At 40.9% G+C, this 25,596-nt stretch overlaps 2 protein-coding genes across 2 annotated transcripts; both read left to right on the top strand.

Moving 5' to 3' along the window:
- Window positions 1-36: 36 nt before the first annotated feature.
- On the top strand, window positions 37-21,233 carry galns (galactosamine (N-acetyl)-6-sulfatase). Its single transcript, XM_015004137.2, has 14 exons — window positions 37-196; window positions 334-457; window positions 1,328-1,402; window positions 1,716-1,818; window positions 2,758-2,901; window positions 3,646-3,712; window positions 4,818-4,945; window positions 5,320-5,459; window positions 5,559-5,662; window positions 8,817-8,959; window positions 9,282-9,384; window positions 13,863-13,984; window positions 19,545-19,662; window positions 20,432-21,233. The coding sequence occupies exons 1-14, from the start codon at window positions 80-82 to the stop codon at window positions 20,516-20,518; spliced, it is 1,575 nt and encodes a 524-aa protein (XP_014859623.2). The 5' UTR covers window positions 37-79; the 3' UTR covers window positions 20,519-21,233.
- Window positions 21,234-23,282: 2,049 nt separating this feature from the next.
- LOC106928124 (chemokine-like factor) lies at window positions 23,283-25,585 on the top strand. Its single transcript, XM_015004179.2, has 4 exons — window positions 23,283-23,706; window positions 24,043-24,198; window positions 24,333-24,428; window positions 24,766-25,585. The coding sequence occupies exons 1-4, from the start codon at window positions 23,620-23,622 to the stop codon at window positions 24,874-24,876; spliced, it is 450 nt and encodes a 149-aa protein (XP_014859665.1). The 5' UTR covers window positions 23,283-23,619; the 3' UTR covers window positions 24,877-25,585.
- The last annotated feature ends 11 nt before the right edge of the window (window positions 25,586-25,596 follow it).

The following is a 25,596-nucleotide window of genomic DNA, read 5'->3' as shown; positions in this document are numbered from 1 at the left end:
TACTGCTCTGGCAGATGAACGCTAACGCAACAATCCTCTTCCGTGATGATGCTGGTGCTCATATGACTACAGCACAGCAATGCGCGTAGTGTGTGCACCAACTTTAATTCTCATTAGCGTAACAATATGTTGTTCCTTGACAGAAAAGCTGTCAAATGGTTCATCTCCAAACATTATCATCATGCTCATGGATGACGTAAGTTATTTATCTGTGACTGATTATACAAACCAGCTACGAACGCATCTTTCGACTTATCTTTATGCACTCTGTGTTGACTTGTTTTTTCTCCTGTAAACATTTAGCTGACTTCCTCTGCTCTTTTTTTTTTATAGATGGGCTGGGGGGACTTAGGGGTGCTTGGTCAGCCCTCCAAAGAGACCCCTAATCTTGATGCCATGGCAGCTCAGGGGATACTTTTAACAAACTTCTACACCGCAAACCCACTTTGTTCCCCATGTGAGTCGGCAGAAACAATGGTGGTCTGAGTCATTTGTGCTTGTTTTTCCAGATTAACCGAATAGATATCTCTGTTTACTAATGTAGCTATGTCTGTCTCAGTGGTTAAAGAACCGCTTGCTATGATTGCATGTGAAATCATGAAAGTGAAAAATGTTTCTTTTTCAAGTGTAATGTCAGGTGAACAGAAATAGTACCATTGTGTTGCACATTTTTTTTTATTGCTTTGAAGTTAAATGCTTCTCATTCTTCATTTATAGAGCAACACATCATGGAGTTATCATGTGACAGACCTGAAAACCTGCCAAACCAGCTCAGTGTTTTTATTTGTTTTAATATGTGAGGAAGATTGTTTGCTTGTCTTTGTGAAATCCTCTTTCTGAAATAACACCTATAGTTCATTAGCAATGAACTATAGATGTGGTTCATTGCTAATGAACAGAAGGAATGGTCTGATGAAGACCTAATTTAGTACATGCAGACCAACCACAGGCATGTAAATGGTTTGATTTTGCGAGAAGCTGCTGCTAAAGGCCGATGTCATTACCGACACCTGAATGAGTTGGACAGTGGAGGATGTATGAAGCTACGTGGACTAGGATACTAATTCATATTATGTGGGTCATACAGGTGTCCCAGTGACCTTAGGCTCAGAATTTGAACAATGCCAGTGTTAACTTGAGCAGCACCTTTAATTCAGATCTTAGCTCAAGTCTTTTAATCTATTTTTGATCTTGAATGTTAAGAATCTTCATTGCAATGTTCACATTGGAGCAGGAACTAGTGAGAATCCCATTTACAGGTTTATTTGTTGACAATAAGAACATTCAAATTAAGGGCTACAAATGTTAATATTCATTTTGTCTACAGCGCGAGCTGCGCTCCTCACTGGGAGGCTGCCGGTGAGGAATGGATTCTACACCACTAATGCTCATGCCAGGAATGGTAAGCTTTCACAATATTTCTTGCTGCAAACAAGTTCCTCTTTCGCTATATTGTGTAAGTACCAGCTGTGTGTTTACCTGGTGACCAATTTCTTCTGTCTTTCCCTTTTCTCTCACACTTAAAACTTTCAAAACATCAAACGACATGTAATGTCAGACAAAGAGTATCTGAGTTACGTCTCAAACATTTAAGTGTGACAAAATAGCAGAAATGAAACAAATGTGAAGTGTAGACACTTTTCAAACCACTGTGTTTTAGTCACATGTGTTTGCGTGTGATTAAAAGCTTTTATGTATTTTTTCTATTTCTGTAGCTTACACGCCACAGGAGATTGTGGGAGGAATCTCCAAGGATGAGATTTTGTTGCCTGAAATGCTAAAGAAAAACGGTTATATCAGCAAGATTGTTGGCAAGTGGTGAGTTTTGGAGTATTTCCTACATTTTCTACTTTCTTTAAAGTGCGTTGCATTGGTCCTCCTTCACTTGTTGTTTTTACTTTTATTTCTTTCTTCTTTTTTTTTTTGCAACATATTGACTGAGTTTTGTCTGAAAATGAACCAAGCTAAATTCTAAACTCTTTTGGTTCTTCAACTGTAATCATTTCACTTTTGGATGAAACAAAAGAGAGAATGCACATTAAAATCCTGATTTTGGCTGAGACTGATCAACTATGACAAAATACAGAAAAAAATATAACAAACATGTAGACATGGTCACCAACCCATCCAAAGATGATTGCCTAATCTTTGATTATGCAACTAATTATCTTGAAGTTATGCAAATTGCAGAAGCCTTACATGTTTTGTTTTGCATAAAAAGCTGAAAACACAAACAACGTCTTGAGATATTGTACATGATTAGGCCTGTAATGATAACGCATATTACTGGTCGATATAAATTGTTCCAGCAGTTATTGCGACAAACGATAATATTGTTGTTTTGAGACCATTTTTAAGTAATATAATGGTAATGGCAACATAGTAATGCAATAACACATTCTTAAACATCAGTAAACTTTAAATTCTAATGGATATTTAACACTGGAATTGGAAGACATTTTAAATATCCAAAATAAATAAATAAATAAAACAACAAATCAAGTGAATTTTGAAGTCTTCGTAAACAAAATTGTCCTTCAAAAAAAAAGGAGCTAACTGGAGACTTTTATCATCCAGTTTTTAGAAAGAGAGGAAAAAAAGAGATAAAAGAAAAATCATGCCAATGGAAATGATTGAGTTTGCTTTAATTTATCATGCGATTAACTGACGAAAATGACTAATGCCTAATTATTAGGCATTAGTCATTTTCGTCTTACAGTATCTGACTGTCCCTTCTGTCCTTCTGTGTTCATGCAGGCATCTGGGCCACAGGCCGCAGTACCTACCTCTGGAGCATGGTTTTGACGAATGGTTCGGTTCCCCAAACTGCCACTTCGGCCCTTACAACAGCGGCGTCCGACCCAACATCCCCGTCTACAACAACTCTGAGATGATTGGAAGGTAGCGTCGCACACACAGGCACAGACGCGGAGACTAAAATTCAATAAAAGCGTGTTTTCCCCACCTGACTCAGTTGTATATTTTGTTTGTCTGCTCCTCTGGATGAGCTCAGTGACTCCCTCCTCCCCGTCTACACTTCCTCCTCTGTACCAGCTGGGCCTGTGTATTCCATTTTCCGCCCATTTGTTTTCCCCAAAACAGCCATATGTGTATTCAGGGTCATTGGAGCCGGCAGCCGGGCGTGTTTTTCGCTTAGCCGTGGGTTTAATCAGCGCTGCATACCTGGGCCCTGGACAGAAATGTGCACACGCTCACACACGTGTGCGTTCGCAGAGACACACACGCCCTCGAGAGACGGCAGGTTGCGCCGCCTCTGCGCGAGGACACCTGGAGGAAGTGAAGCATAAGAGAGAGATTTCTGTCACTGCCTCCACGCTTCAGTAGCGCCTCATAACAGTTCCCGCTGCTCTGCTTTGCTGAGACTTCGCACATATGTCTTCTCCCCCCACCCCAAAAAAAAATTTAAAAAAAAAATTCCTCCAAACATCATCAACAAGTCGAAAATTAACTTTCGTTGTCTTAATGATATTATCCGCACTAGTTTAAGTCATTTTAGAAGGAAATTAAAAGTCCCATCTGGTCCTCTGCTCAATTAAGAGAAAAGAAATCAGGTTGTAAAACTGAATAAGCAGAAGAGGTCAGGCTTTGTTTAGTTGGGATGACGGCTGTCATTTGTTTTCACAGATACTTTGAGGACTTTAAGATCGATCTACGGACCGGAGAGTCGAACCTCACTCGGATGTATTTGATGGTGAGTGAGCGCTTTACTAACGTCTCGTTTCCAAAATTTCTGGCTCAGATCATCCGAGTCTTTTTTTTTTTTGTTTTTTTTTTGAGAAAGTAAAAATTGCAGGTTTTCTTCCGTTCAAAGAAAAGAAAGCAGCATGACGGAGGACTGTTTCTGACCGAAACATGAAAGCACAGAAACAAATTGTCTGTAACAAATTAGAAAATGCAGTTTTATTGTTGTGCTGCTTTCTCCAGTGGAGGTGGATTATTGACTTTTTCACACTCTTGCAATGAATCTACATCAGTCTCTCTCTATTATGTTCCTATAACAGGATCAAAAGCAGCATGCTGAGGCACACTGCATGCTTGAGAGGTGTAATTCATCTCCACATTAGGAGCATGTCTGTGGAAGCGAGAGTGGTGTCAGATGCACAGTGTGTTTGGACATGAAAAGCACGTTCTGAAATTTGAACTCTTCTTTTTGCATTCTTCTGCAGCATACTGCAGCAGAATCTGCTTGAATGCACGATAAATTTGATGCATGGTATTCTGCAATCTTTAAGTGTCTTAATAGACGTAGAATGTTTTTTTTAAAACATGTTTTCTGTTGTTTTTAATTATTATAACTCTTTTATAAGATGAGCTTCATGTTGCACAGTTTCTTCTTCTCATCTCCAAAAGATCTAAAATCGGTTTGTTTTGGTTATGTTTCACAACAATCTCCAGCCTATGTTTATTAATAAAAATGTAAATGAAAGTTAGTTTTAAAAGCTAAACAGCTAACCAGTTTTATGTATAAAAATAAGTCCATATAAATATGATATGAACATAAATCTGTTGGGTCTGTGATTTACTCCAATTTGTACACCTGCACAATCTTTTTTTATTGTTGATGTTCTGAAACATCAACAATAGATTTACAAATAATGACTAATTTGGCTTATTTGAAACAAAAATAATCCAAACGTTGAACTTCCCCCTTGAGAAACATTTCACTGCGTGACCGCCTCAAAGTACTATTCACAACTATTCACTTTGTAAATTTGAAAAGGTGCATGCATCGACAACATCAACGCTAAGTATATGAATTGCACGTTTTACTAACAGTAAATCTCCCACCTCTGCAGGAGGGCTTGGACTTCATACGGCGTCAGACTGAAGCCAAGCAGCCCTTCTTCCTCTACTGGGCCGCTGATGCCACTCATTCCCCGGTCTACGCCTCCAAAAGCTTCCTGGGGAAGAGTCAGCGAGGCCGGTAGGCAGAGCTGCACAAGATGAAGAACCACAGTTACCTTTGTAATACTACTGTACAATATTACAAATGTTATGCATTCTCATTCTGCATGCTAATTGTATATCTGTCTGAATAAGTGGTCTGTGACTGGGTTAGCGTGGTGCACATGACGGTAGATAAAAAAAAAAAGTGGGTTAATGTAACCCATGTCATCTTTGCGATGTTGAGGAATGGTATTGTAATTACATGGTTTTCTGATAGCGCGGTGCGGTTACTGAGAGGTTAAGCACGACCTCGCCGACCTTTCAACAGATGCTCAAACACACTCGAGCTTTGTTTCCTAGAGCAAGTGAATGCATGTGGTGAGGAGGACTGTGTTTCCCTGTGCGCTGCAGCTACGGAGACGCCGTCATGGAGCTGGACTACAGCGTCGGTCAGATCTTGTCGCTGCTGCAGAAACTGGGCATCGAGAAGAACACGTTTGTCTTCTTCACTTCAGACAACGGAGCAGCTCTAATGTCAGGCCCACAAGAAAGTATGTCTACATTTCTTTACTTGGAAGTAGATTTAAATCGTTTCCTTCTTATTTGTGTCATCATGAGATTCATGCAGCTTCACGCCTCTGGTTCCTCAGGTGGCAGCAATGGGCCGTTCCTCTGTGGGAAGGAAACAACGTTTGAGGGGGGCATGAGGGAGCCCGCCATCGCCTGGTGGCCTGGGCACATCAAGGGAGGCGCGGTAAGCCCACCTCCAACTTTCTGCCAAATCAAAGCCCGCTATCCTGCAGCCGTGAGCGTAAGGGAAGAGCTGGAAACAACGAGCGAATGCTTTTTGCTCCCCAATCCACGAAAGTGGAATTGTTCTCTGTGAAGCTGCAGGCAGGCGTATTATAAACCAGGTTGTGAGAGAATAACTAATTATTTCACTAATCTTCTTTAAATAACTGATATTTTTTGGAGTGTTGTGATTTATTCTGTGTCATTTAGGGCTTTACATGTGTACACTCTGATCCACTGGCACAATTAATTTCGAGTGGGTACTACAGTACTTTTATCAGAACTGTGATTTCAGCTGCAAAGCGTGCGGGCCCTTCTTTGAACCGTTCCCTCAAATATTTTTAGCTGAAATAAATGCCCCCACTCTCTCTTTCTCTCTCTTCTTCTTTTTTTTTTTTTCCCTCTTCCTATTACCCAACACAGCCCCCTCGCCCACCCCACCCGCACCGTGATCCCCTAAGCCTGTGCGTTCTGCAAATGACTTTTAATTGTATTAGGGGCAGCTGTGACACGGGGCTGTGACGCAGAGGGATTTTGTGGAGGAGCGAGCGGAGGCTGCAGTCTGCGGTAAGCCTTGCCCCTGGCTCATCTCACAGGGTTGTGCTGGGCCCTGATAGCGCAGCGGAGTAGTGAGGGAGAGGGGGATTGGGAGCGTCTTAAGCGGCTAATCTGTTTGTGTGTTTGCTGAGGTTGGATTGAGCCGTAATGAGGACTTCAGTATCTGAATATGCCAGGCGTTCAGGATAAAGGAACGGGGAGATGGGAGGGGGCTGCAGGAAAGGAAGCAAGGGAAGAAGTAAAATAGGTAGCTGGCGAAGAAACGAGAAAGAGCATTGGTGAAGATGCCGCGTATTGAATGCCATTGCGTTTGCAATACCTTTGTTGACCCTGTGACGTTGTGGTGTTGATAAAATGCAACAGAGAACGACTTTGTAGACGGACTTACTAAATAGATAACTTTATAAATCCTTCTATTTGTGCAGAACAATGCAGACAGATATTTGTGTGTGCATCTATATCCAGTTGCATTTGGGTTTGAAAGAGTTATGTTGAAGCTCTGCTGGGCTGTGATGACAAAGCTGCTTTTGTTGGAGCTACTGTGCTCCACAGATCTGGATTCATCGCTGTTGCATTGTTGCTTCGGAGGGAGGACTAGCGAGACACAAGGTTGGCCTCTTGCGCGTTCTGTAGTCTTTTGAAATCTCTGCTGATCTGTGCTTTGTGAAAGCCCCGAAAGCTGTTGGAGATAAACGCTGGAGGCACGTAAGAAAGCCTTTGTGAAAAGGGGATTTTCTACAGGTCCCTTGTAATCAGGGCACACTGATTCATCTCCCCTGTCAGAAGAGGAAAGTTAAGAGAGGTAAAACTTATCAATTAGTGTGCAGGAAGTTTTCTAGGGGGTGTGTTGGAATGAGCGAGCAGGTGGGGTTGATCTCGAAGCAGATGCAGATTCAGCATTCTCCTTGTCCCTAAGGAGGAGGAGGAGGAGGATGATAAGTGGCGGTGGCTGTATGAACAGGGATGGGGAAGTGGGTGGGCTGTCAGGCCCTGCAACATCACGAAGCTCCCCAATCCCTTTTGTTGGTTTATCAGTGGCAGACACGCATTCATACGATGGTGGAGATGGGGATGAAGGCGCTGCGTCCTCCGACAGGCAACGTTACTGCAAAGAAATAAAGGACAGAATGAAAATGCGAGAGTTTAGGAAGTGACGATTCAAACAAAGCAAACGGGGGAGGAAGGGGAGGCGAAGAAAAAAGTTCAGGACAGACCGAGACGGGTCATCCGTCTCGCCACTCAAAGTTTGAAACTTTGAGTTTCTGTTACGCAAGTTATTCGCAACCAAATATCAGTGCTGCTTCTCCCCCCTTTACGCCCCGTTTCCTTTAATGGCAGATGTTTCTGCAAGGATCTGAAAAAAGGGGAAAAAAATGAAGTGAAGAATTCAATCTGTTGGTGTTTGTGCCTTTCAGAGAGAGTGTCTGGATGTGCAGATAGATCATGGAACTCGCTGCAGAACCTTTTCTGTGGCTACTTCTGTGGATACAGAAGAAAAGAGGAATTAATTTCAGTGCTTAGGAAGGAGCAGGCGCGTGCGCTCGGCCGCGTGTGCGTCCGCATGTGTGCCGGCCGCCGATAGGAGCGCAACGGCACATGGCGCTGCAGCTGCACGGGCCTGATAGCACTATCTGATTGTGAGCGTGCCGTCTCCCTCTAAGGCTCGCTCAGGAGAGAATGGAACGGAAGATCAAGGATGACAGCGAAAAAATGGCATTTTATCTGAAAATAGTTCAAAGTTTATAAATAAAATAAAGCTTTTCACAGCGACTGGGAGAGGGAGATAAAACGCCAGCTCGCTCCAGCTTCGGCAGCCTGCTCGCCCGGGCCGTGTCCTATCCCATGCTTCCTCTCCTCTCTTCCTTCTTTTTCCCCCCCCCTCTTTTTTTTTTCCCTCCTCCAAAAAACTCATTTATGGAAGGAAATGCATTTTGGAGTTTTGATAGTAAACCAGCATGTAGAGATTAGAGAGGAAACTGAAGAAATGCAACGCTTCTTCTTCACGAGGGCGTCCTATCATGCCTTTGTGGTAATAAAATGTTACCACAAATTCTTTTTGATTCCAGAGAGTCGAGTCGACAAGTGACAAATTATAAAGTTCATCTGGGAAATGAACAGGATGACGCTGTAATGTGCACGTCAGTGTCTGTGTACAGATTATTATAATGGGAGATGTGCGTTGAAGAGTGAGGCGGCTGTGATTTATTTTCTTTTTTATTCTTCCGTCGGATATCGGTTCCACATTGAAATCTAGTGACTAAAAAATTTGTTCTCCAGTTTGTTAAACACATTAAAAAACTCTTACTGTTTCTGTTTTTTTTATGTTTGTTGCACATTTTTATAGTTAAATAAAGATTAGACAAAGATGAGAGACTTCAACGGTGATTTTGTTCTGATTTCTGTTGGATTCAAAACCGCTGCCTCTGTCAAAAGGACAAGTAGGGCCAAATGTTTTTCTCGTATTTGTTACGATTCTTAGAAAGACAACCTGAAACATCAGGTCAGACCTCGTTTTGTCGATTCGTGCTCAGATTTCTTTTTCCTCCGTCCCGGTGCAGGTGAGTCTGCAGCCCGCCAACGTCATGGATCTCTTCACCACCAGCCTGGCGCTGGCCGGGATCAGCCCCCCAGATGACCGAACGCTGGACGGGCTGGACCTGACGCCAGTGCTGTTGAACGGCTCCCACCAACTCGACAACAGGTGAATAAAAACAGTCGGACTCTTCCAGACTCTCCCTCTGTCTGACTTTGTCTTTGCTCATGACCATCAGAAAGGTGATGGTTTGCTGGTTTGCTCTGTGCTGCACGGGGAGGAAGACTTTCTATGACTTTGAATTGTGTTTTTGCATATCTAAAAAAAAGAATATAACCATTTGGGTCATAAACTTAAAGATGCACGAAAAAAGTGGAAATAGTACATAATAAACATGCAAAAGAGAAATATTTGTCTTTCTGTCTAGTTTGTTAGCGTGTATAAGAAGGTGTAAATCGAACCTTGCGTTTCTCCTTTTCTTTCCCAACAGACCCATTTTCTTTTACCGCGGCAACGAGATGATGGCTGTGAGGCTCGGACAGTACAAAGCGCACTACTGGACCTGGAGCAACTCGCTGGAGGAGCTCAAAGAGGTGAGACTCCCTTTCAACGCACTGTCCCTTCTCTGTCTCCGTACTTCTTAAATTGCTCTGTCACATTGCGCCTCGTCGTCGCTCCTAATCTTCCTGAAACACACCAACACTTTCCTTGTTGCTCATGTTATCTCAACAATGGCTCATCAATTGACTGCTGCGTACATCAGAGAGGAATGAATATTAATGAGGAACCCCCACATGTGCCAACTGGCATCGTTCATCAACCAGTTGACTTGTTTGTTTAATCTCAGGTGGAAATGCCCCCCGTTGTCCGCCACCCCCCCCCTCCTCCCCCCAACCATTTACATACCACCATCCCCTGCTTGTTCTTCCGCCATCGCAGTCACGCCGACTCAGTGTGGATCAAACATGTCAGGAGAAGCAGGAAATCTACCACCTGAGAAGCAGGAGAATATGATGCCTTTTTGTCTCCCTTTCTCTCCGCTCTGTCCGTTACAAAACAAAAAAGAAAATAAAAAAAAAAACATGTCCTCCTGTCCTCTCCCTCCTTGGCTATGCTTTTCCTGCGATCCAGTTTGTTTTATGCCCCATCGGTCGCTTAAATTGCTCTCTCCTTCAGGGCCGCTGAATCAATAGCGGCTCCCTTTATCAACTCATGTGAACTGAAGTGGAACTTCACAAATAATGGCGTCTGATTGCCTGCGAGTTGCCTATCGATTGCTGCGCGTATGAATGTGGGAGGCAGGGGTGGGAGGTGGGGGGGGGGGGCAAAAAGGCAGCGAAGAAAACATGCACAAAGACGCTGTGGCTCCTCATACAGAGGTGAATGTCTGTTTGTGCGTCAGTGAGCAAGTTTTGAATTTCTGCGAGGGGAAAGTTAAATGTCCACTTTGCTTTGTTGCTATAATGGATGGCTCCTTAAACTGTGTGTGTGTATCGACTAAAAATGATATCCCATACGCATCCATCCATACGCGCAGACGAGCTCCACATAAAAAGCCTACCGAGTGCCTTATTCCTATGAGGCGACAGAGCTAACGATGATTTTTATTTATTTTTCATGTAGTCATCTACGTTCACCTTGTTTTAGGAGATGTGGATCATGACTGAATGAAACCTTGGATATAAGCAGCAGGAAGTTTATTTGTGAGGAACTCAATCATTTACTCTGCTCCGTTAAAAGAGTCAACTGAAGTGGTTTGAGAGTCATCGGGTTCCCCTGTTTCTCCACATTATTAGATTTTCCTGTGACGTTACTTGATTGTGCTGTAAAACGACCCTACATGCCTGGAAAATACGTGATCCCGCCTCTTTAAAAATCACTTCAGTTGATGATTCAAGTGCATTAATAAACGCCCAAAATTAACGTCACTCATGCCCGTAAGTGGATGAAAAAACTTTTTTTATTAATGAGAAACAATTTTGTTTCTTAAAAAATTACCACAGGCCAATCGCTGTGGTACGGTACCCGTTGAAGGAATGCTTAATCCGCAATATTCGTAAGATTTTTTTTTTTTTTCCCAAAATAGATGCTCAAAGTGTTGCTTTTTCTCTTAAAAGAAAAATAAAAATCCACCCCCCTTCCACTCCTTGGTGGTTTCTGCATCTTATCTTGTCACGAATGCTGTGCTTCAGTTTGAAAGTAGCCTCGCTGTATCTGTGCTGCTAATGTCATGGGAGATATGGAGCTCTTGCTGTAATATCTTTGGCACAAGAGACAGACAGATACACAGAGCAGGCTTTTCATGCTGCTCCTCTGGGATGAGATTCTGTTTTTTGTTTTTTTGTTTTTTTTTTTGTTTTTTTTTACTCTGCATTTCTGAGCAGCTGGCTTCAAAAGGCAGGACAAGTCTGAATGAGTAGAAGCTCACATGTGCGTGCGTGTGTGTAGGTGGGGTATCGGTCTTCACTTTTGCTTCTTCTCTCCGTTCTGTATGTATTTTGAGGTGCTCCGATGAGTGATCCCAGAGGGGGGCAGCCACAGCACCTTACAGATGAATGCTTTTTCAATATTAGCAGTGCTCATCAGAAAGTGTGTGTTTGTTTGTGTTCGTGCATCCAGGCAGGGGGGCAGCTCTCCGAGGGGGGCTTGGGTCGGGGGGAGAGGGGGGTTCTGCAGGAGAGAGTGTGACTCAATCAGGCTGCGATTTCTGCCTGCCTCCTGAGAACGGCGTCAGGGAGCAGGAGCACGGAGATGAAGGGGAGGCAGGAAAAAAAGTCTTCTGTTTCAGAGACTCCAAAACCCCCTTTGTGATGCACCAGCAGAGTCGCTCCATGAATAACACAACAGATTGGAGGACAATATTGCATATAGACAGTGTAACAATGAGTAATCAGCTCAGGGTAGCAGGTGGCTGGAAGCAAAACTCGCTGGTGTTTGCAGCGGAGCGCTTTGCAGTTTGCTGCAGATTTTCAGAGAAAAGTAATTGTCTGTTGAAAGTATCGAAAACGATCAAATGCAGAACATCGAGTAGACGTTAGCTTAAAGTCTGAATTCTTTTTTCGAAGGTTTGAATTTTGGAGGGAAAAATAAAAAAACACAAACCTGCTTTTTCTGCCTCCTGAGAGACTGACCTTGGATTTTATGTTTGCTCTTTTGAGACAGGCTGACCTTTATTTGAAATTTATGAGCGTTTTGCAGCCAAAATGGGCAGATCTGCCATTTCCTGTCAAATATTTTATACTAGAGCAGAACCAAGGATTCCCTTGGATATCTGGAGGATTTATAATTCGTGTATATAGACCACAAGCTGGCAGCAAGACATTCTTTTCCATTTTTGCGCTTATTTTTACCAATTATGAATGTGACTTTCAAAATGCTAGTCAATGTAATAAATACGTCTGCATTAGGGGTGCACCGATTTCAGTTTTCCTCCTGATCGGTGATCGTTTGAAAAGCCTAACCTGCCCATTCTGATTTTGACTGATACCAATTTTTTTCATCTGAAATCTTGCTCAATATAGCAAGAAAGTTGTAGAGTTGGCAATGGGATAACGGGATGACTATTGTTAACTGTAAACATGCAGACATAACTTGGTGGGCCGGTCTGTCAGTCAAACCTTTCTCATCGAACAGCTAAAGAGGACAGTGGTTGATTCTTAGACCTTTGCCAAGCTAGATAAGATCGGTGGTTAAGATCGGCTTCATGTGTAAAAATCAGCCGATCATCAATCTCCCAAAATGAAGGAAATCGGCACCAATAAATCGGTGCACCCTTGCTCCGTGTGTGTGTATTGCATTTTGTTCTATACAATCAGACCAAAGTCTTACTTGTGTCAGAACAAGTTAGATTTCATATTTATTTATTTTTTAATCCAAAAGTGCAAACTCTACATCATGCGAGCACAATGTGCCTGTAAGACCTAATGTAAATGACACGGCCTATCATCATCTTGTTATCCTCTCAAAGCCTTTTGATTACAAATCGCATTCACTCATTTCCATGTGTGTTCATCGGTCCTAAAGGCTGAGCAGTGATTTCTCTCAATCATAGACTCACGCATACGAGAATCAATTGATTGAGAGCAAAGGGGCTCTCAGTGCCTTGTCCTCAGAAAGGGATGAACCAGATGATTACCTCGCTGTGGATCTGTTTTTAATCAAAACTAAAAAAAAAAAAAAAAGTAAAACTCCCATCTTTTTGGTGTTTAAGCATGTGTTCCTTGATGTGCTCTGCTTTGAGTTTAGCAGATAAAATCTAGGGACATTTGATGCATGAATAGGCGTGGTGTGGTAATTTTGGGGATTTTCTTTGGCATTTTCCTCATTCCCCTGTTTCCTTTTGTGGTCATATTATCCCCACACCTCTCTCTTAGCTCTGACATCTGGTTAAAATGCAAGGAGCCGGCAAGGTCCATCCAACTTACTGGATATAGCGATGGAGTACAGATTGTGAATTTATCATACTTTAAATATTTAAATATCCAATCGTTAAATCAAAGCAGTTCTTTTGCACAAGTAAAGAAAAATATTGAGAAAACGAGTGATCATTTTTGCAACTCTCCAGCCAATGATTTAACTGTAGGTCTAATTTTGTATCTTAAAAGTTCTTTTGAAGATGCATAATTGTATTTTTTTTTATGAAAGTTTATTTGGCCATTTCTTCATTGTTTCTCATTTTAATTCCAGGTTGTGAACATTTTCTGATTTTTTTTAATCCTAATTGTAATTTATTTATGCATTAAACTCTCCTAAAGTCAAGTATAATGTTTTTGCACAATGATGCCATGAACCTGTCACGAAGACACAGTTTCTTCATCTTGTCTTTCTAGCTAAATCTATTAAAAATACAAATAAAACATTTTTCTTACGTCTGACACTTTCTTTGTTTCCTATATGATGACTACTGAACATTAAGTGGGAAAGACGTGAAAGGAAAATTCTAAAGATAAACTTTAAATGATTCCCTCAGAAAGACCGAAGAACTATTCATTTAAGTCCATCTTAAAAGATAACAATAAAGTTTTACTCCTTCAGTGAAAAATATAATGACACCTCTTGCTTTTCTTTGCAGGGTATAAACTTCTGTCCAGGCCAAGAGGTTCCAGGCGTGACAACTCATGATCAGAAGGAACACACACTTCAACCACTTATTTTCCATCTGGGGCGGGATCCTGGGGAGAAGTACCCACTCAGGTCAGTTGTCTCAAAGGATAAAATGTAAACCTGTCACCTGTCAGAGGATCAGGGCGTCGTTTAAGCTCGGAACTGAAGAGCTCGGCGAAAGAGAGCAAATACAGATTAAAGGGGTGGGGAGTTTAAATGTTGTTTGGCTGCTGTGCAGAATGTGTGTGTGATCAATGGCGATTCAGTGGCATGAAAAAGAAGGCGGCGGATTGATCCACTCAGCCGGAGCGCGCGTGATTACACCCTCCTCTTTGTGATTGCAAACAGCTCCTTAAAGATTGCTATCTGGCCATCAGCCCTCCTCCGGCGGGCTCCTTGCAGGTTAAAATTGCAAGATAAATTGTTCAGGTCTAAATTGAGAGCAAGTGCTGTTTAATGTGTTTTGTGTGTCTCAGCCTGAGCCACGAGGAGAGTTGAGGCTCGCCGATGCCAGAGGACACACAAACCGCCGAGGATGACTGAGACTATTACTAAATAAGGATGCAAAGATAAACGAAGCGTCGTCTCTTGCTGTTTATTTTCAATGCAGGCTATTAGCGGGATCTTTTAAGGGAGAAAAAGGCTCAGCCTGATACCATGACTAATACATTAAGATAATCTCAGAGCGCTTTGATGGGGGAGTATTCTTTTTTTATGCTTTCTGGCACCCTCCTGGCATAAAAACCTCCTACACTGACCTTTCTTTTCTGCCTTCTGATGCTCTCTGCTTTTCACATTCTGACTGCGGCCTCGTCTCTCCCCATCTTTGCTTCCGGCTCGAGCTCCTTTCCGTTCTGCAGTAAGATTGGATGATAAAACATTTATGTTGTTTTTCATTTGTCCATCCTTTAGCCTCGCTATTCACTTGGAAGAATTAAAAAAAAAAAAAAAAAAAGGCAAGAGCCAATCAGTATGCAGCGTTGGCAGGGATGTGCACACTTTGCTTTTTTTTTTTTTTTACTTCTGCAACCAGAGGTCTTGAGTTTACCTCCAAGGTTGCAGTTTAAATTCAACCACCTCTTTAATCTCATACTTTTAATGCCACTTTCTTGAACTTTTGTGTTGTTCCGTTGGGTTGTTGAATTAATATCTTGTTTCTTTTTCATTTTCAGTCTGAATTATCACAAAATTACATCAGAATCCACAAAAGGCAGTTTTCAAATGACTGTGCCGCTTTGCGTTTCTTTGACTTTGGAGATTAAAAAAAGTTTGGCGCAAGAAATCAATCTAGAATAGTGTTTCTTTGTTCATTATCATTAAAATCTGATCCTTCCATGTTGGTTTCCATTACAAAGCTTTACTAAAACGGTTTGGACTGGAAAAACACAACAGTGACAACAGTATTGGTTGCTATGGCCTTTTACTGTCTTTTTATAGAAATCTTCTGACATTTCCTCAATATTTTGTTTTTGAGAGATTCAGCTTATGCACAGTTAAAATCAGATATTTACATATGCGGTATAAAAACGCATATTTTGTCACTTTCTGACATTACATCACACCAAACACTTCATATTTAAAAAAAATATATATATTTAAGTCATTTAAAATGAGTAAAAATATCTATTTTTGCTATTTTGGCTCAAATGAGATGTGAGCCAATTCTGGGTGGAGGACGTCTTATCGTTTTGTTTAAAACATTGTCCTTAAAAAATTTGGGTTTCTATCCGCAAAGTTTTCACAAAAGCTTCCTGGGATTTTGTCTCGTTCGGGTTAATCAAGTTACATTTGCTCTATGTTTGGGATCATTGTTTATTTTGAATATTAATTTGTGCACAAGCTGTAGCTTTCTGGCTGATGTCTTCAGATGTTGCTTCCATACCTCCTAATTGTACACTTTCTTGTCGATGTCATCTGTTTGGTGAAGTACACCAGTCCCTCCTGCAGCAGAGCTCCCACACAGCACGAAGCTGTTGGGACATTGACTGTTCTTGACCTTGACGTCTCACAAGGAAGCAGCGTGTATGACGTGTTGTCTTGAAATACATATTCGTGCTTCCAATGAGCTCAGATGTTGCAAAGAAGCTTAGAAATATCTGTCCTTGTTAACTGGGCTCTTTCAAATTGTCGTGAAGATGCAGTAATCCTACTGTTGGGAATGAAAACTTTAATGACAAGACCAAAAAAAAAAAAAATCCTTAAATATTCTGGAGTTTAGCTGAAAGAAAAAAGTTCTGTGTCTTTTGCACTTTTCATGCGTTTCATTCATAAAAATACAACCAGAAATTGGGGAAAAAAATATCAATTGGTGTGTTTCTAAACACACCGATGAATAAATAAATGTGATTTTGATTACGACCAAAACAATCCCGAGAGTCCCAGTTTTCCCCGTGTTAGATCGTCTCCCTCTCCGTGGGGACCTTCCTGCTTAAGCGTGGGTGGGTGTGTGCTGTCCGTGTGCTCTTCGGTCCCCCAGCTGGACTGGCTGCCTGGCCATCATTAATCTCTGTCACCACCTAAAGAGCCACTTAAGATGATGTAGGACCTGTCTGCACACATACCTTCAGTACTGTCGCAGGGCGTGATACGGCAAAGAACACACACAAACGCATTCCCCAATTAGCCAGAAAAGTGGCATTAGTTACGATTTCGTAAAACCGGAAGATCGCTCAGAGTTTATGTTGTCGTTTAAGTTTGTTGGCCTGCTGGTGACTGCAGCCAGAACCTGAAAACCCCAACGAAAGCCATCTGTTCGGAGCGCGAGGCAGACGCTGACCAGAGTCCCGCAGCCCAGTATTTCTGGGGAGCTTCTGCCCTGAGATTAACACATCCCACTTTCTCACCACCCACCCGAGCTCGCGTCCCAGGAGTCCCTCCCTCATCCCCGCCGCCACACCGCAGGGGCTGCCCCTGCGTCGGCCTGGCCGCATCTGCTGCCTGCCACCGAGCTCTCGCGTCTCCAATCAATAGTCCTCACTGAAGAGCTCAATTTCCACCGGGGTGGAGAAGACGGCGGAGGGGAGGGGGTGGGCAGGACAGATGTATTTGATTGTCTCCTCAATTCCCCCACCTTCTGCTACTGTGTGCTTGTTTGGAAATGAGTGTGTGTACGTTTGCGTGTGTGCGCGCGTGTGTTCCTGCAGTAGTGTTATGAATCAGTAATCAGAGCGGTGACACACCTGAGCAATGCCCTCATCCCCCTTGGGTGCCATACATTATAAATCAAAAGAGTGCATTTGCATAGAGCCTGCTTATTATTCCAGATTTTGCCTCTACACAAGTAAGCTAAGGGTTATAATCATGATAATGAGCTGTGCTGACTGTGAGCTTTTCATTAGCTGTACGCGGAGGGGGCGCAGGAATAAATGATATTATTAGTTTTTGATTTAGAGGTCCGCACCGCGAGTTTTTCCCCTTGCATAGACAAAACAGCGGAAAACTTTGCGCGCCGTGCTGCTTTGCCAGGGCCACCCCCTGCTGTGCCTGACCACTTGTTCTGATGAAATCTCCTTCACGTGCAAATGCAAATGCAAAGAAGAGAAAAGTCACAGGCACAGATCAAGATTAGCTAGAAGCAGAATTTGGGAATTTGGTAGAAAGATTCTGCAATTTCTGTTGTGTTTTTTTGTTGTTTTTTTTTTCCCTTTAACCAGTCTGTTTCCCTCCTGAATCACAATGCTCTGTGGCACACAAGGAGAGAGACTAATTGCAGTCAGCACACTACCAGCCAAGTAATTGTAGGCGAAGTAAAGAACGAGTATCAAGGAAAAGGAGCAGGTGCTTGCTGATGGAGGAAGCCTTGCTACCCAGTGGGAGATCTAAGAGGGGAGGGTAGGTGTGAGCTGGACAGGGCCCGGGGTTATTACTCTAATTGACACTTCACCTCACACACATGCACACGTTCCCCGGGGGCCAATCAGAGCGCCTCGGCTCTGCAGTGGAGGGATGGATGGAAGGCTGGCACAGGTGCTGCCGGCGAATGTATCAGGGGTGTAATTGCACTGCTGATATTTGTCTATCCCTGTGTCACGCCACCAGACGCCCGCCCCCCCCCTTTCGCCCCCTCAACACACACACACGAACCCAGCCCATTAACCCTACAGGTCCTATTGAGAGCAGCGTTCCTTTGAAAGCCTTCGAGGCCCCTGTGTTTTACACTCTGAATATAATAATGCACAGAGGTGCTCACACTTGCTGGTGTCCAACAGCAGTAATTGAGAGACAGGGGATGTGATGGGGGTTACATAGTTCACCCTGCTGAGTGTGCTTCGCCAGAGCTGGCCAGAGTAGCGTGTGTGTTTACGCGTTTATGTTTCAGTTCTTTGATCCCATCGCTGATATAATGAGCTAAGCTGCCTATATGTGTGTGTGCGTGTGTGTGCATGTGTGTACGGGATAGATATTTGTTGGAAACCAAACGGGTCAAAGAGATAAATGATCAAACTACTCTTGGATGTGTATGCTGATTAGGATTAAAAATGATGTGCTTGTGTGACAGCACAGAGCTCGTCATGCTCACTTAAAAAAGAAAAATAAATAAAACTAAAAAAAAATTAAGAAATTAGTTTAATTTGATTAAATAACACAGACAACTTTTCCTGAGTCTGGTTTTGCCATCTGTTCTTCTCATAAATCTGAGCAAATCAGTTGTCTTTGGGTTTTGGTTCCTGGATTTAAAAAAAGGAAGTGTCAAATGGGGCTATGGGATGAGGTACTGGACATCATTTTTGTTTGCTTGTTTTTTTTATGTTTTGCTGTTCAAAATTTATGTAGAGTCCTAGACATGCAACAAGCAATCAACAGAGATCAGCTCAGATCAGAGATTGGCAGGTCAGGAAAATCTGATTACTAAGCGTTACTAAGAAATCCGTAACGTTTGAGAGAATATGAAGGCACAATGTTCTTTTTGTTATTATAATTTTCTGCTGGAGCAACATTTTTTGTCAGCCTGAAATCATGAACCGCTAACTGAGCCATTAACTTTGACCCAAACTCCTGAGGTGTCTGCTTGAAAATGAATGAAGGATTTAATTTCTCAGCATTAAAGGAGCCCTAATTGAAACAAGTTACAGAACGGCCTAACCAAAGTGCCGAACTGAACCCCGCCGAAAATCTATCCGGTGACCTGAAGAGAGATACCCTCACAATCTGATTGGTCTGGAGAACAGAGTGGACAAATGTTACCAGGCGAAGATGCAGATTGCAGGTGGATTACTGCAGACAAATACGACAGGCTGAGAGTAAATCCAGAAGTTTCTTGACAGAGTTTAGTTTATGGTTGTGGACACTTCCACACAGTTGTTTATTTTTTGACTGGATGGCAAAAGATAAATGTATCAAAAATGTGAAATCTTACTAACAAGATGCATTTTTTTTTTACAACCAAACTATACTTTCATGCATAAATGAGGATACTTGGTTAATTCTCATCTTTTGCTGGATTCAAAGATTCTAACATTCTTAATGAAAGCTGTAAAACATTTTTGCTTCGTTTTAGCTCTTAGAAGGGAAAAAAAAAAAAAAAGTGTAATCCGCAAACTGGAAATCATGGCCTGCAAAAAGCCTGGCTGTTGCATCGCTCATCACTTCATTGAATAAATGTCAGCAGTTGCTGGTTGCTGTCGTCATTTCTTATCACATGTGCTTGCAGTGTTTTGTCTAAGGAGTACGAGGAGGTTCTGCGCAGCGTCTCTGCAGTTGTGCAGCAGCATCAGAAGACTCTGGTCCCCGGTATGCCCCAGCTCAACATGTGTGACCTCGCTGTGATGGTAAGCCTGTGCATCACCCAGGTTAAGTTCATTCAGATATGACTACTAATCCTGAGGTATTCAGAGCGCTGTGACTGATTATGTTGTTGACTCTAGGTACATTAAAAGCAATATTTTCAATTTTCTATCTCACTTCAAATTATGTGTATTATAAAATGAACGCTGCCAAGATCTTCGCTCTTTTTCATTTGTGCCACAGCACTGCCACCTTGTGGCCAGCGAAGGAAAGCTTCTTAATCTCTTATGCGAGTCACTTATGATGAATATTAACAACCTGCTTCCTGTCATGCTATAAACTGCAGATTGAGCTTAATTTGGAGATATTCTTTCAAATAAGCGTAAGTTATGTACAAAAATTCAAAATGTATTACATTTTAAATTAGATTTGTTTGTTTTCAGAGTTTTTCTGGATTGTTTGACTCCTTTAAGCAACTGAAATGTAGATGACAGTGTCAACATTGGTTATACTATTGCAATGTAAATCAGTTTCTACAGAAACGATTGCATCTGTAAACAAGAAACGGATTTGAAAGTAATTATACTTTCCCCATTAGAAAAGTTGAAGTTTATTTTTCATTCTTAGGCTGCACATTAATGCACAGACACAAACTATGATGTCCTTCAAATCGTTATTGGACAGAATAGCAGGCAAACTCTGCTAATAGCTTGCTCTTAAATGCTAAAATAACTTGATTGTCTTTCTAATAGCGAATAACTTGAGGGTTGCATATGGTTTTGTAAGTTTGTTTCTGTCTGTCTCCTTGTACAGAACTGGTCTCCTCCTGGCTGTGAAAAGTTGGGAAAGTGTCTGAAACCACCCACGTCTGCACCCTGGAAGTGCAACTGGCCACACTGAGACGCACGGACAAGACGGAGTCGAGAAAACAAAAACTTGAAGATGTGCCTTACAGCACATTATGAACAAATATTTTTACTAAAGTATATTTTTGAAATCTTTGCCAAATCATTCATATTCATTATTGCAGAAAATGATATGGGAATAAAACAAGGGAAATGTGGTGCTTCTTGAACTAAACATTAATTGTGCTGGAAGGGATGATATATTTATGCTGATTTAGCCTAAAAAGGGATCAGTTGTCCTACATTTTTCAGTCTTCACATTTTGCACTAGAAAATAAATCTATTTTGGTATGAAGATGATGACTCTGTGGGAAGTCAGCTTTAGACAGAAGGTGTTTTTTCATTTTCTCCTCTGATAGCCTGGCCCTTTCTTTCTTTGACTTTGTTTTTTTTTCATCATCAGGTAAAATCAGTAGATAAAAGTGGGCATCTTTTACTGATGCTGCTTCTGATGTAACTTTTTACATGTCCTGAAGAGAACAGCTCAGAACTTCATAGCTTTTATAACTTGTACTTCATTTGGGCAAACAAATGAAGTACAAGTTGAAAGCCATATTTTGAATCATTCATTCTTGTGTTCAAAATCAGACTCGCTTTTTTTCTCTTCTGTTTATTCACATTCACTTTATTCTATGTGTCCTTTCTGACTGTTTGGGATATTGTTTCAATTTTCTGTTTTGCGTTATTTAAAAATAGAAAGTATTGTCCAACCTTTTTGTGCAACTCTCATCTGTTCAAAAAGTGTTTCACAAAGATAATATTTGTAATAATTTGCTAAGTTGTTTTTGTGAGCCAAGTGATTGCACAGCATCCATTGTATCTTTCAGAGAATTCTTTAAAACCAAAACTAAAACAATAATTTGATTGGGGCCTGCCAAAGCAATGCATACGGAGAGCAGCACAATGCCCTGCATGTCCCCTCACTCCATATGTGTATATATATATATATATATATATATATATATATATATATATATATAGTTTTTAAGTTGGATTTTTTTTTCTATAATTAGGTTTCTGCAACAACAGATAATTTTTTTTTACTCGACTTTAACAGAGGTGCCAAAATGTGTGGAGAGTCCTATATGTTTCTGTAAATTACTGATCCAGTGGTCCTAACACTTCCTGCTAGTTGTCATAAATCAAATAATAAATAAATAAAAGTAAACCGTTCTCTAAAGCATGTAAAGTTTTGGTAAAATTCACAATATTGCAGAAAAAAAAGTAGAAACTGTAAATGTTGAACTCTAAGATGTAATTTCCTCAAAGTAATTTACAGTAACCAGAAAAGTCAAACATTTAAGAGTTTAGCAGAACATAGCGGCAAACGTTGGAAGCAGGTTCAGTTACATCAACCAAGACGTTTTGGTTGGATTCTTGGGAACAAAGTAGTGACCATAAGGAATTGAGTTTTAAAGTACAGTCAGTGCTGCTAAAACCAGCTTCACTTCACAGAGAGCATGTCGTCACTGTAAAGAAGGAAGTAGTTGCCAAACAACCACCAAAATAATGTTTTTAAAAGCAAAGCTAAAGTTTGCAGCTAATCACACAGGCTAGAAAAAATACCCACATGTAGGAAAACTACACAGATGAGAGTAATGGTGTCCAATGGATTAACTATTGAATTATTTGGACACAAGTGTGTGGGGGAAAAAGCCACCAACCGTGCTTTGAAGCTTCATATCAACATGCCGCAGCAAATCCTTGAGCTGTTTTCCTGTCATTTAAACTGATTATACAAAGTAGATTGAATAATGAGCAGCAGGTCCCCAAACCACTACAAATTGCCTGCAGTGTGTTGTTTTAGCAGAGCACTGTCCAAACAAAACTAATTGGGTTGTGGATTAGTAAGTGGAAGGCCCCATAATCTAAAATATGTTTACTGTAAAAGTCACGTCTATAAAAAGAAAATGGCTATAAACTGCAGAACTGATGAAGCCTTTTGGGGGGGACACCAAAATGATCGAGTACCTGAAGGACACAGACTAAACTTTTGCTAAAACTAATCTGATTTTCATTTTAGATGAATGAAAATCAGTTTTCATCCAGCTGATTTTGAAGCTAAAGTTTGCAGGGGTACCTTTAACCGAAGCTGAAGTATTCTTCCAAGTCTCTTCTAGTCATGTTTACCACATGTTAATAGTAGATGAGACACGTCCAAACACCTGGATACCAGTGCAGGGTTGCGAGGGTATGATGTCTTTCTCTAGGGGTCGCTGGGCACCTGTCCAACATTCACCCCTCTCCATCACTAGACAAAACGGAGATAAGCAGGACAAACAACCTTACACACATGCACACTCATACCTAAGGGCAAATTAGAGAGAAATATAATGCAACATGTATTTCAGAACTTTGGGAGGAATACGGAGAGAACATGCAGAAAGACCCCGTACAAGGATTTGAACCAAGGACCTTCCTGAAGCAATGCATCGCTGCTAACAATTGATTTTACACCAGGTAATTACAAATGCCAAAAGAAAAGTCACATGACAAGATAAGCAATGTAAGGGGAAATGTAATTGATACTTAACAAACAAAAAAAAAAGGTAAAACAAATAGGTACAGAAGTTCTCATGAAATGTAGCTGCAGTGAACAGTAAAGTTTTCATTCCAGTTTTAAATGAGCAACCAGTTTCTTCACACTTCAGGTCTGCTAAATTTGTTTTCTGTTCCTCCAAGAGGACAGGCCGAAAAGGCGTAAGTCAGCTGTATGAAAGTCTTTGAAGGATCTAATGAAGTACACATTGCACTTTAATGTGAACACATGTATGTGCCGCTAACAAATATAGGTGTTTTTTTTAATTCTACTTTACTTCTGAAGTTTAACTCTGCGTTTTGGCGCTTTTGCTCAGCAATTTCTGTTTCTTGCTTTTTTAACAAATAATTTTGTAATAAAGTCTGTAGTGTCGGTTTTGCGGCGGCAGGGCTGAGTGATGCATATCATTAAAGGCTAATTTTACCTCATGAACAGAAACACAGACAGATTTTTTTTTTATTTTAACAGTCATTTCCTTTACCAGCTCAAAGGAGCTGCAACTTGCATGTTACAGGAAGTAGACAGAACTGTCATGTTGCAAATGAAATAACACCATCATGTCAGGGAGCGACAACCAAAAGACGGTCGCTGTGGATGCTGCTTTCCTCAAATCCAGGAGGGGGATAGTCAAAGTGGCGGAGATGGTGAGATATCTTTGTATCTTGTAACATTTGGCATTTTGCTGCAGATGTGAAAAGGTTAACATGTCCTTGTATGGAACTGCGCATGTAAAAAAAGAAAAAAAAAGGAAGTGAAACAGCTTGTGAGGCAGTTTGCTAACAGGAGTCCACACTTTGTTGGAAGCTTTTCAGAGACTAAGTCGAAAAAATTGACACAAATACGTAACATTTTTTTTCTGAAAAATTCTGGATTGTTTGTCAGAAAGATGAACAATGAGTCCATCTGCAGATCTCACATGCACCCTCTACCGAAAGTTCATTGGAAGTTCTTGCATACATTAATTTCCTTTTCTATCTCAGGGAACCCTGCTCGTTGCATTTGTGTGTTTCGCTGTTGCCTCCACGCCAAAGTACCTTACGGCCACATTGTTGGAGTTTCTAATCACTCTGCTTCTGCTGCTTTTGTACCTACTGAAACTCAACAAGAGGATCACATTCCTCTTTTGGCCTATTGTTGTGAGTGAAACCTTACCACACAGCACTGCACTTTGTGCATTTTGTAACATTTGAAGACACCACATGAAAAAGGATAAAAAAAAATTTAGGTGGCGGTGCTAACCATCTTCTTTTTTTTTTCTTTAATTCTTTAGGATGTTTTCAACTCGGTGTTTGCAGCAATCTACCTCCTTGTCTTGAGCCTCATGGCGTTGACTTCAAACCCTGTCACTGGAGCACTGGTTGGAGGGGTGAGAATTGCCTTTGTAAATCCAGAATTAAGATTTAATATAAAACAAAATTTAAAATAAACAATAGTGACGCTGTGGTGGCTTATGAACCAGGAGTTTAACTGGAATTTGGCCCCAGAACAAAATCCCACCACAACCTTAGAACGGCTCTGAAATTGGCTTGTTGATTTCAGACTTAAAAAGCTTCAATCTTTATTTGAAAGTACACATTAATCAACATTAGTACCATGTTTCATAATATAATTAATTTTCATTTGCCGTCCCCGGCAGGTTCGTGATACTAGATAAAACATTACATGATGTGTTGATGTGTAAACGCTCTGCTCTGTATTCACAGGTGGTGAGCCTAATTTCAGCTGGACTTCTATTTGTGGACAGCTACACACTTTTCAGAAACATCACATTCAACAAATCGAGAAATGAAACGCAGAATCAAAGCAATGAATAAAAACTACATAGTCATTGAAAAAGCATTAAATGAGGCCACAAGCCTCACCAGCTTAAGAGTTTATCTGTGTTGTATTTAGAGACTGTTTTATGTTTTTCAGTGTTTCTGGCCCAAATTTCTACATTATGTAATACCAACATGAGTCATTTTTTGGGAATAGTTATAACAAGTGAAATGCAAAAAAATATTTTGTTCAAAAGTAAGTCTTCAATAAATACACACAGCACACAGTTACTACATAAATCATATCATCATCTATGGCAAACTTGTCAGAACATTCATCATTTATTTTCTGTCCTATTGAAACGTGTTTTATTTTGTGAAACATGAAATATGCTAAAGAATTATCACCATTTGAAGCAAGTTATCAATATGTCAATGTATTTCTTGTATCAAAAAAGTAAAATGTGTAAAATAGGAACATGAAACATTTAATCTGATGGGAATACAAATGAGGCGTTAGGGAGGGAAAATGACACGGATATATATATATATATATATATATATATATATATATATATATATATATATATATATATATATATATAAACATATTTTTGTCTGGAGAAAATGGATAACAATTTTCACATGATTTTCTGCATCCTGCGCATGTTTGCTATTGAAGTCGCCCTATCAGTGACTTGTCTATATGTCTTGAAAGTTGTTTTTGTTGCTCAACATTAAAAGATTTCCATCGTGACTTAATGGACTTTATGTTTC

This window comes from Poecilia mexicana, unplaced genomic scaffold (genome assembly GCF_051168715.1).
Source record: "Poecilia mexicana isolate PSO_F unplaced genomic scaffold, ASM5116871v1 scaffold_3, whole genome shotgun sequence".
Taxonomy (NCBI): domain Eukaryota; kingdom Metazoa; phylum Chordata; class Actinopteri; order Cyprinodontiformes; family Poeciliidae; genus Poecilia; species Poecilia mexicana.
This window is presented reverse-complemented; position numbering and strand designations above follow the sequence as displayed.